The sequence below is a fragment of the Eptatretus burgeri genome, chromosome 4 (genome assembly GCF_056783735.1).
Source record: "Eptatretus burgeri isolate ZD-2024b chromosome 4, Ebu_testis_v1, whole genome shotgun sequence".
Classification (NCBI taxonomy): domain Eukaryota; kingdom Metazoa; phylum Chordata; class Myxini; order Myxiniformes; family Myxinidae; genus Eptatretus; species Eptatretus burgeri.
Genome location: NC_140964.1, coordinates 87024066 through 87036491, shown reverse-complemented (window position 1 = coordinate 87036491; position 12426 = coordinate 87024066). Strand labels below are relative to the sequence as shown.

At 44.2% G+C, this 12426-nt stretch overlaps 1 protein-coding gene across 9 annotated transcripts in view; it reads right to left on the bottom strand.

The window, feature by feature from the left end:
• Nucleotides 1-3985: 3985 nt before the first annotated feature.
• Nucleotides 3986-12426, bottom strand: part of LOC147028606 (H(+)/Cl(-) exchange transporter 4-like) — a 58580-nt gene continuing 50139 nt past the window's right edge. For all 9 annotated transcript variants that reach the window (XM_085879195.1, XM_085879196.1, XM_085879192.1 and 6 more), the window contains 4 exons: nucleotides 12172-12356; nucleotides 11849-12071; nucleotides 10201-10444; nucleotides 3986-5454 (listed from right to left, as the gene is read on the bottom strand). In XM_085879195.1, the coding sequence (XP_085735321.1) occupies nucleotides 5364-5454; nucleotides 10201-10444; nucleotides 11849-12071; nucleotides 12172-12356 (743 nt within the window). In that variant the 3' untranslated portion in view covers nucleotides 3986-5363. The remainder of the gene's footprint in view (nucleotides 5455-10200; nucleotides 10445-11848; nucleotides 12072-12171; nucleotides 12357-12426) is intronic.

Sequence of the window (12426 nt, the reverse complement as noted above, 5' to 3'; positions counted from 1 at the left end):
ACTTAAATCTCATTCTCCCACTTGCGTTTATCTCCTCCAAGCAGTATCAACATCCATCCCATAAAACTTTTCATTCCGATACTCTTGTTCTCCGCAGTGAAAGCAAGCACCTGCTTTCTGCATTACACTCATGGCTCCGTCCACCAGACGGCGGTCTCCTTGGGTTAACCTGAGGCGGTCCCTTTGGGTGGGTGCCTGGAATGTCCTATCCCGAAGAGAGGATGATCATCTGAGCTCAAGCGTTTGGACATCGGTATTGCAGCTCTCTCTGAGGTTCGGAGACCGGATTGCGTTGAGATAATGGTGGGTGGTTACACCTACTATTGGTCTGGTCGCTCTGATGGTTACCATACCCAAGGAGTTGCTGTAGCTGTGTCCAATAAGCTGACCCCAATGATAATTGAGGTAACACCGGTCAACGAGCGTATTATGAGACTAAGGATTCGTCACTCCTTAGGTGTCATTTCCCTCGTCTCTGTCTATGCTCCGACTGAGGCGAGTGACCTCACCGTGAAGGACACATTCTACGCCACGCTCGAGTCTGTGGTTGATCACTGCCCCAGACGAGATACACTTCTAGTCTTGGGGGATTTCAATGCATCGACTGGAACTGATAGGGATGGTTATGAGACGTGTGTTGGTCCCCATGGGTCAGGAACTATGAATCAGAATAGCACTAAGTTCTTTGACTTTGCAAGAAGTCATGGACTTAGGGTGGCCAGTTCATGGTTTCAGCACCCACAAGCTCATCGCTGGACTTGGTATTCCAACGCTGGCGGTGTGGCAAAGGAGATTGATCATGTCCTCGTTGACGGTCGCTGGAGGATGATCCAGAACTGCAGGGTCTACCGGAGTGCTCAGTTCCTCAATACTGACCACCGGCTTGTTGTAGCAACTCTAAAGCTGCACCTTAAATCCTGGAGAATGGTACCATCCCAGCCGAGGCTGGATGTTGGCAAGCTCAAGGATGAGAGAGCAGCTGAGGAGTTTGCGAACAGGCTGAGTGGACATTTGGGGTGCCTGGGTGCTTTGGGGGGTCCTGAAGAGTTATGGATTACCTTCAAGACCACCGTCCTTGATGTTGCCGGTGGATGTCTTGGAACTCACCGCAGGACAAATAAGAATTTTGTCTCTCAAGGGACACTGGATACCATTGACCAGAGTCGCAGGGCCAGGCTGAATGGCAGAGCTGAGCTGTTCAGGGAGCTGAGGCGTAAAACTGTACGTGCACTGAGGGTGGACAAGGAGGCCTATGTGCGAGGAATCTGTGAGGGGGTAGAGCATCACCTGTGGACAGGTGATTCTTGTCCCGCTTACAGGGGAATTCGCGCATTGCGTTCATCCAAGCCCATCCCTCGGAGCACTGCAGTTAGAGCAGAGTGGTAGGCTCTTAACAGAGGAGTGTGAAGTGAAGGCCCGCTGGGCCGGTTACTTTGAGCGGTTGTACCAGGCTGATCCACCAGCTGTCGAGTTGGACGTCAATGGTGTCACAATCCCTGTTGCTGACCCTCCAATCAATTGTGGTCCACCTTCGCTTGTGGAAACACGGGCTGCAGTGAACCGGTTGAAACAGGGTAAAGCTCCAGGGATCTGTGGCATCCATGCTGAACTTCTCAAGGCTGGTGGAAATGCTGCACTCATGTCGTTGCATGCAGTTCTGTGCTCTGCCTGGAAACAGGCATCATCCCAACTGATTGGAAGAAGGGCCTTGTTGTCCCTCTCTGGAAAGGGAAGGATGATCGCCAAGACTGCAACAACTACCGAGGGGTGACGCTGCTCTCAGTGCCGGGCAAGGTCTTTTCTCGGATAATTCTTGATAGGGTTCGCCACCATCTACTTGAGCACCAGCGTCCAGAGCAGTCAGGCTTTACACTGAAGAGGTCAACGATTGACCGTCTCCTTCCTCTTCGTGTCCTCACCGAACGCAGATGAGAGTTTCAGCCGGGGCTGCTTGCAACCGATGTTGATCTCTGTAAAGCGTTCGATTCAGTGAATCGGGATGCCCTCTGGAGGATTCTTGGTCTTCGTGGGGTGCCACCAAAACTGATCAATCTGATGTCTGAACTCCACTCTGGTACTGAGAGTGCTGTGAAGTGTGGTGGTATCATCTCCGACTTATTTCCAGTTGTTACTGGAGTTCGTCAGGGGTGTATGCTGGCCCCCACACTTTTCAGCACTTGTATGGACTGGATTCTAGGGAGGATGTCAGAAAAATCAAACTGCGGTGCATAGTTTGGGAATGTCAAGATCTCAGACCTTGATTTCGCAGATGATGCAGTCATCTTTGCGGAGACTTCAGATATCCTTTTGGGGGCCCTCAAGGTGCTGAATGAGGAGTCGGAGCTGCTGGGATTACGGGTTTCTTGGGTCAAAACTAAGATCCAGGCTTTCAATGACATCTTGGATGCTGCTGTCCTGTCTGTGTCTGTTTGTGGTGAGGATGTTGAGGTCATGGAGAGATTCACTTGCCTTAGCAGTGATATTCATGTCTCTGCTGGCTGCGAGTCAGAGGTCAATAGACGTCTGGGTCGGGCCTGGGGAGTCATGGATTCACTGGATCATGGGGTGTGGCGCTGCCTGTACCTGTGCGGGAGGACGAAAGTCCGAGTCTTCAGGTCCTTGGTGCTTCCAGTCTTGCTCTATGGATGCGAGACTTGGACTCTGACCAAGGATCTGAGACGGAGACTTAATTCCTTTGGTACCAAGTCTCTTCAGAGAATCCTTGGCTATCGCTGGTCAGATTTTGTTTCCAACGAGTAGTTGCTGAGAGAGACTCGGATGAGATTTGTTACCTGCATAGTCCGTGAGCGTCAGTTGCGGCTGTATGGACATGTGGCTCGTTTTCCTGATGCTGATCCTGCTCACCAGATTCTCTCAGCGAGGGAGTCTCGTGAATAGAGGAGGCCAATGGGCCGACCACATGCCTCGTGGTTGCAGCAGGTTGACCATCATCTCAAGGAGATGGGGATGGGCCTGGCCAGACGGAGGCCCCTGGAGTACCGGCGGAAAGTGGACGCAGCGACGCGCTGTTCTTGCACATGCTCCCATACCTCACCTGACCCTGACTCATGGCTCGGTTAACTGTCTCAAAATGTTTTGATTCCAAATTTTTGAGGGAGCAAATCAATTGATTTGAGGATTGTTTTCAATTCAATTCAACACTTCTTGGGGGCCAACTAACATATATATATTAGTTATACCCGTGCACATGCACGGGATAGCAGTACAACATAGCTGGTAGCAGACGACAGACCGTACACGGGGAATGACAAAAATACGCATTGTGCAAAATGCAAGAGGTACTATGGAACGCCAAGACTTCCCAAACATTGTCGGCATGTCCGCTAAGTGCCACAGCAATTTCATAGGGATCGTGTGACGGCGAGCCGAGCTTTTAGTGTGCAAGCTTGGTATTATAAGAGATCTATACATATATATATATATATATATATATACATATATACATATACATATATATATATATATATATACATATATATATATACATATATATATACATATATACATATATATATATATACATATATATATATATATATACATATATATATATATATATATATATATATATATATATATATATATATATATATATATATATATACATATATATATATATACATATATATATATATACATATATATATATACATATATATATATACATATATATATATACATATATATATATATATATATATATATATATATATATATATATATATATATATATATACATATATATACATATACATATATACATATATATATATATATATACATATATATATATATATATATATATATATATATATATATATATATATATATATATATATATGTATATATATATATGTATATATATATATGTATATATATATATGTATATATATATATATGTATATAGGTGGAAGTGGGTACTGATATTTCCTGGTTTTGTCTGCATGAAGAACATTCCAGTTGGTTGGGTTTACGAGGTGTAAGATTAGTTCCAAACACCAAGACTTTATTTCCCATGTGGGGATTAAATTTTTAAAACGTAGAATGTGCATTTCGTGTTATACATTTTTCAAATCTTCACATATGTCATATATCAGTTTACAAAAATCGAATTTTTTTTCTGTACTTGCTACTTCGAAATCAATCGTCATGTTGGCTGAAAAAATAATCAATACAGTCCATGCCTCCATTAAGCTCAGATCAAGCTCACAGTTAGCTTGCAGGTCTGTAATCGGGATAAATTTGATTTGTGATCATCACGAAGTAAAATAAAATGGTGTTTAGTTGTCTGTTCAAGACGTACGACTTAACCAGGAAGTTATTTGTAAGGAAGGCTGATTATTGCCAAATTTTGTCACACTCATTAAGCGAAGGGTTAAACCATAGGTTGTAGTACCACGTTTAATTCCATCATCGTGATAATTTTATCACCAAAGGAAACAGTGTAAAAGTTGTATGGTTCATTCTTGACATGTACTGGATGAAAAAGGAATTATGAATAGTTTACAAATTGAAATGGTACCTTTTTTCATCAAATAATTACTAGCCAAGAAAGTGAGTAAAAATTGGCAACTTGTGGAATGATTTTGGCCCCCAAGACATGATGTTGAGTAACAAATGACCCAACATACAACAGCATAAACTATGGAAATAAGTTTGATGTTGAAACAGAACACCACAGTTGATCATGTCACTACAAATCAATGACCCACAGTTAATCACTCGCTTCTCCGATTGTAAATCTGCTGAGTGTGCAACTCTCTCAAATATTCAGGCTCTAAACTTCTACCTTGAACAAGCAACATGTATAAATAAAAAATCATCCTAAACTTCTCTTAACATTGTACAAATACATTTCAGGTACGTTAAAAGGGCTTGTGGAAGGTGAGGGGGGGGGGGAAAGGAAAGAGGGGCAAAGGGCTTCGATAACTGTTCAGTGTCAGTGTGACTATGATCATATGACCATTTGAAAGTGCACCGGAAGTAAACTGTCAATCCAACCCAAGATGCATGGAGCATTTGTGGAGACCAATGTAACAGTAGTGTAACTAAGTTAGCCCCTTAGTGCATAATTTACAAAAAAAAATGTCAGAGAACATTTCACTCGGTCAAAACTGTTTTAGCTTATTATGTAATTGGCAGAACAGATTTCTGCAACACCAAACTGTATAAATATTTAAACAATTTAAATCATGTAATAAATATCCATTAGGTTTGTAGTCTTCAAGAAGTACTTCACAAGCAGTTGCCAAACGGGCAAGACATTTTCTTCAAGCAATGAAAATATCTTTTTGTTTGTTCCCCCACATGTGCAAAAATGTCCCAAAGGTAATTAAATTCCATTAGCTGAAGATGTCAGATGGTGGTTCATGGCAAGAGGAATGTGCAAGGTAGCGGAGAATATCCTTCTTGGTGATTATGCCGAGCAGTTGTCTGTGAGGGAGGGGAAAAAAAAAACACATCAAGATGGAAGGGAAGAATGGGAGGGGGGAGAGAACTCACTTTCCAGCTGATAACTACAGGGTGATACAGAAGCATTGATGCCATGTCAATGGTTTTATCTTATTTTATAACATCGAGTTAACGCTTCACTCAAATGCAAAGCAAAACTGGTGGTTGGTGGCACGGGAAGGCAGAAGACGTGAAGACATTCTTACAAATAATGTCGATTTATTTTAAAAATAATATGGGGGTTGAGGAAGGGTGAGACACCATGAATAAACTAACAGATATGGCAGTAGACAGACACAAATGGGGAAGAAGGGAGCACACAAAGTTATGCACAGTGAAACTAAAGCCCGCTTTTGGCGCCAAGGGAATACAGTCAAGTACAATGAAGGGGAAACAGTTGAGGACATAAGGCAGGCATGCTGGCGTGGTTTTCACCACAACCTGTGGTTGTGCAGGCTGGTATGGCACAGGACGAAGACGAGGGAATCGAGATGAGGTGGAGGTGGGGAGATTGTATCTGCCGTCTTTCAATGGTCCTTTTTGGGATAGTAATGAAGTAGGGAGAATCGAGAGGTTCTAAGAAGGGCTTCTTCCAGCTTCGAGAAGACCACAACCTACTGCCTCCCATGGGCGTATGCACTTTTATTGACCTTGGGGTCCGCCTTCCAATGGATTCGTTGCCCGCTGCGAATGGGCGGCGCCACCTTTCAGGCCGTCCAATCTCTCTTCAGGGCTCCGCAGCTCATTCTTCCAACATGGTCTGCAGTCCTTGGCTAAACAACCAATGTCGATTCCATTCCAATCTAAGCGCGTAACGCTTTCCAAGTTCCATTTTGCCACATGCCACAAATCCTCCATCTCGCCTTGCCTGTACAGATGGTAGAATACATACACACCCTTACCCTAAACTGCCCGATGGTTTACAATCGCTGCCTCCTCGGTGCACATATTACGTACAACTTACCTTCTGACAGATTCCTCACACAGGCGTAAGCCTAACCTACTTGAGCACACAGATCAAACGATTCTGTGCACATTCTAGTTATGGATTTCGCTCTCCCCCCACCAACGCAATTTCCACACAACAGTATTTATCTCGTGTCGGAGGGCATTTTTTTATGCATAACTTACAAGTACTGGCATTGAACCAGTTGCTTTGCTGACGGTAGTTGAACAAAACATATATGTTACAGTACAATAATGCAGTTTATTGAGTCAATATTTGTAATGTTATTATTCCAGAAACGTTTTGTTTACTGCAAATAACCCAGCGTTCATTTTAGTAAGACGCACACTTATTCACCAAAAAAACATTACTAATTTTTTTTTTTATGTTTCCAGAGATCACACGTTATGTCTGTTCTTTTTGTCTTTCAAGTTGCAAAATGCAATTCTCATTGAGTCATGAATAATAAACCGCCGTAAAGGCCTAGCCTCGAACGAGACATAATGTTGTGGGCTGGGGTTCGGTGGCGATAAACGACCACAAGGTGGAGCAGTCGAGCAGTCTCCCACCCAACACCCGGAATTTAGGTCGTGACTCTTGGATAAGTCCGAAAGGTCACGGGTCCCTTAGTGGACCGTGGTCGCCAATATTTTGACGGCGTGGGGTAGGGTTAATTGCCTAATTTCAATATACCTAAGTACCCACATCGTCTAACTACCGGGGAAAACCACACCCTCGACGGACCTCTGGTGGAACGGACCGTTTACCGAGCCCGATCCGGGTGTAAACCGAGCGGGGATTACCAAGATCCGTCAGTCCAAATGAACAATTTACGGCACGAACGGCCTCTAATTCTCAATACGCACCGTGCTGGGTCAATGGGAGAAAGCACAGAAAACGAGCTGGTACATTTAACGGGTTTATTACAATAATCGGGAGGGAGACACAGAGCAGAGTTATCCGAACATGAAAATGTAATGTACAATGAACACAGGGCACTTAGACAGTTTCCACTTACAGGACGGCGCCACGCACACACACCCAAAAGAACTGGACCCCGTCGGGTCTTTATTTTGGCCTTTCAGCTCAGAGGGAAGGCGAGCTGAGGGCAGGGCCACGCCGGGTACCTCCCCGCCTCGTGCGGTTTCACCGGACCCGCACTTGTGGAGCTCGGAGTCCGTGGATGGGAACGGGGATCCCAGCTGGAGCGCTCCAACGCAAACCACCACGGTGGGACTCGAACCCACGACCCAGAGTCCATGGGCCCACGACCTGGCTGCTCGGTCACCACCACCACGAGGAGCCACCGCAAAGGACCACAGACTGCTCGAACCATGACCGCAGACCAAGACAATCGCCACAATGACTGCTCACCACTCGACTTATTCCTCGGCCTTTTTGGCTTCTCATTGGCTGGGGCACGTGTGCGACGCTCGCCCTTGGTTCATTGGGCAGAGGAAACACTCCATGCCCTTTTTTGGAGCGGGGATCCGATCTGAGGTGATGGAAGCCCCGCCCACGTCTGTGATCGGCACGCATGCGTGTGAGGAAGGCCGATGGTGGCAGGAGCGAAGGAGGGATGTTGTTGTTGTAGTTGATGTAATAAAAACCTAACTAAAAAATAACTCGTAGCGCACAAACAACATTCCCATTCGACAGAAGGAAGGATTCTAACTATAAACACATACTTATCAAAATAACGAAGCTTAGGGACTGCTGTCTGTCTGTGTGCAAATGGCTTCCAGATTCGTAACAATAATACCGTCCCAGATATAACTCCGTCTTACTACACCGCCATCTTACGAAATCTGTCATCCCAATGCCTAGCATCTGGCATTTAGCCCGTCGCCTATGGACGTCAGATAGAGATGATGTACCAGTCCTGAGATGCCGAATCGAGTGCCAGATGTAACGCCGTGATGACGTCCCAATGAAACGAGCGTGGCAGACAGATGGGCGGAGAAATTAGGCTACTTGAAATAGCAGCATTTACAACACTTCCGGTGAAAATTCGTGTTTTTAAATTTTTTGTCCGTCATAAATTTTGATTTATGGGGTCTGCAAAACTGGCATAACACAAAATTGAATGTGACTGGGTCACCATTTATCAAACTAAAATTTGTACATCAGAAAAAGGGTGGTCTCTGCTGTTTATACCAGGAATAACTAACTATAAACTGAAGACAATTTTATTTTGTGTGGAAATATTTGTATTTGGGAGTTTCTTTCCTGGAATACGAATGTACCTCCATGAGCCTTAAGGCCCAGTCACACCTTGACGTTTTAGCCAGCTTATGCCAATTTTTGAAAAATTTGTCTAAAACGCTGGCACACGTCGAATACGTTATGGATAAGTTTTGGAAACATTGAGAGCACGCTGAAAAACACTGCCATACGTCGTAGTACGCTGGCTTTCATCGTTGTACTTTGCGGTTGTCCTCAAATTTTAGCATGCTTGAAATTTTACGACTTATGCCAGCGCATGACTCACAAGTTCCGCTACGCTGCCCATAAGTTGTAGGCACGTTATGCGATCGTTGACACACGTTACTTGTAAGTTAATCAGAAGTCGAAACACGTCGAGGTAATGTTTAGCGGACCCGAAACTTATTTATAACCTATGAGTAACGTGCTGTAGGCACGTTACGCGATCGTTGACACACGTTATTTGTAAGTTACTCATAAGTCGAAACACGTCAAGGTAATGGTTAGCGTCAGTGTTCCAGACTCCGTTTTTTTTTTTTTTTTTTTCTTCGGTATGACGGTGATGTTGACACTTCGATTTCTAGTGCGGTAGCTTATTAATTATATTATATTATAACCGCACTAGAAATCGAAGTGTCAACATCACAGTCATACAGAAGGAAAAAAACCCCCAAAAAAACAGGGAGTCTGGAACACTGACGCCAACCATTACATTGACGTGTTTCGACTTATGAGTAACTTACAAGTAACTTTTGTCGACGTGTGCCAACGATCGCATATCATGCGTACAACTTATTCCCATCGCATGCGGAACGTGTGAGGCATACGGCAAGTACGTCGTAAAATGTTTAACACATTTAAAATTTCAAGACTTACTCCACTTACTACGATGTATGATTGCATACTTTAGCGTTCTATTCACGTATACCAAACTTAGCCATACCGTATTCGACGTGTGCCAGCGTTTTAGACGCATTTTTCAGAGATCGGCATACGCTGGCAAGATCGCCAAGGTGTGACTGCAATGTTGTCACTTCCATTTCTCCGGCGGTTATCATTTGAATCATTGTGCGGCAGCCTTTTAATAGGCTACGCCACGTGATCGTCGGCGATACGTGCAGCGCGCTATGCAGAAGTTAGACTATTGTTGGGCATAGGTTGTGAACGCCAACAACAGGCTAAGCATTCGTTGGTCTAAGTTATCTATAAGACAACGAAACGTTCTGTGTCCGTTACTATGTTATGCATACGACCAACTCGTTATGAATACGTCCGAATCTTTAAAAAAAGACATCAAAAGTTCAGCGTAAGCCAGCGTTTTACATACATTTTGATACGTTGCCATTGCTGGCTAAAACGTGAAGGTGTGACTGGGCCTTTAGATCAGGTAGGAAAAAAACACACAAAAAAAAAAACATTGTTGCTCTGCTGACAAAGCAGGGAAGTATTATTGCAGAACAGATAATAGGTCACAGACAAACCCAACAATGTTTTGAGCAAGATGGAAAATTGCCTGCACTTGTCTTACTTATGCTGTCCAGCTCTCCATAGGACCAATTATAACCGCAATTCCTTACCCGTTGTGCGTAACTAGTGTGTGACGAATTCCAAGCTTGCAGAACACTTCCACGACGATGTCCATTGATGTCTCATCTGTGACTGTTACGGGGCTGAAATCCACAATGGATTGCAGTTTCAGCACATTCGCTGCTCCATTTTCCGCGTTTCCATTGGCTGTGGCTCCTGCAGCCCATGGCGGATGCAGACTAAAAGAGAGAGTTGTGTGTGGACCTACACCCTCTTGGTGGTGTCGAGCATTTTCTGGGAAAGGATGTTAAAAGAGATCCACATTTATTGTCCATGAATTACACAAGAGATACATGCAAAAAAATAGAGTAAAAGAAAAAGATACAGTGTTGTTTCTTTTCAGTCTGGTGGCTCATCTCCATGAGCAAGTTTGGAATTTCATTCCAGAACCAGCTCGAGTTGGCACAATGTTCTGTGCATACATGAACATGGCAGAAGGCTACGTACGGCAGGTGTGATGTTCTCAACATGTATTGTTACATGGACAGGGCTCATCACAATCACTTATTCATGGTGGGAAAAGTGCCACAAACATGGTATAATGGTTAGTGCATCTGCTCAGAGTCTGTGGGGTTGGCAATTCGAACCCCGGCCAAGTCATACCAAAGACTTTTTAAAATGGTACGTGCTACTTCCTTGATTGATGCTCATCATTTAAAGGATAGAGCGAGCATGGGAGAACCGCCCCCCCCCCCCGATTAGGTTTGTATACATGGGGAGGAGGAAATTCCTCCTTGATTGCCCCGCTGAGTGCAGAGAGAAAAGCGGTCATAACAATGACGTCATTGGTACCCAGAGTGTTCTGGGGAGCGACGTCACTTCCCACAATCTCCACGGCAGAGTTTATGCGAAAGTCAAGTCAGTGTTGTCTCATGTATGTGTGTGCATGTGTGCATGATTTGTATCGCAGCTCCTCCACAGGCCTTATAGTACAAAAAGGAAAAATCACTTCCAATTGCAGAATAATTCCACAAAATTTAGTTTCAGGAACTTTTCTCTCTTTAGGCAGAGCAAGGTAGCTTGTTAAATGACACTCAAAAGTATTAGCCTTTTGTGAGCACTTATTCAGCAATTTTCCAACCCACTCATGTCACCAAACACCTCTGAGCGCCATGCATGACGACCTTTTAGGAATACACTCAATGACGCTATGGCCATTGTGTCATGATTTCAAGGCTCCCAATTCACAAACTAAACCCAGATGAGTAGTGACAATTCATTCTCTATTCTGGCAAGTTAAAAGACTAAAGGACCAGTGTAGACACAGCATAAACATGTTGATGAAGAGAGCATGAAAAGAATAAAGTTTTTATTTTAAATTGCGATTTTGTGGAGAGGGGTTGGGGAGAGCTTTTGAATCAGCAATTTCTTTCATTTTTCAGCTCTGGATAGATTTCGTTGGTAAAGGGCAGTTGATGGTCTGCAGTCTTGATTGACCAGACACCCGCAGGCGAGAGGCTTCATCATTGTAACATCAAAGGCAAAATGGTCTGCATTGCAACACTGCTCTAAAACAGGCCTGATGGTATAAATAATGACACTGCAGTACAATAACATTGATGCAACAGCAGTTTGAGAAACATGCATTACCATTTGAAAGCATAACGGAAATCTCCCTGATTACGATTGATAACATACCAATTGCAAGGTTAAGGTGCCGTTTGAGAACGAAACCAACAATCAATGCCGACTCGGGAGCCACCACGATGGGGAAGCCATTGTGTCTGGAGTTGGATACAATGTCCTGCACATCTTGCAGGGTCAGACCCTCCTGCACAAGTGTCACCAGGCTCGAGGAATTACTCCTTCCTGGGGTTTGTTGCATCATATCTCCAGCCAGGCAAGGCAGAGGAGGTGGGTCCTGAATGAAAGGATAAAATGGATGAGTGAGAGTTGAAGGAGGTGAAGGAGAGCAGAAAAGAGGGCAAGATAATTACAAAGTAGAGTGGTGATGTCCTTACCTTGTTGCTCAAGAATGGGTAGCTATTGAGGCGGATATGAGCGTCGTAAATTCCTTCTCTTCCAAAAGCATCTGCAACCCACTTGCTCGTCATGATAGCAGCCATTAGCGGCACAATGTACTCCAGTCCGCCTGTCAGCTCGAACATTATCACCACAAGTGATACAGTCATTCGAGTGACTCCACCTGTAAACCGCAAAACAGACGCTGCAGTGCAAAAGCCACGTATAACTATGTATATCAGCACTATGATGAT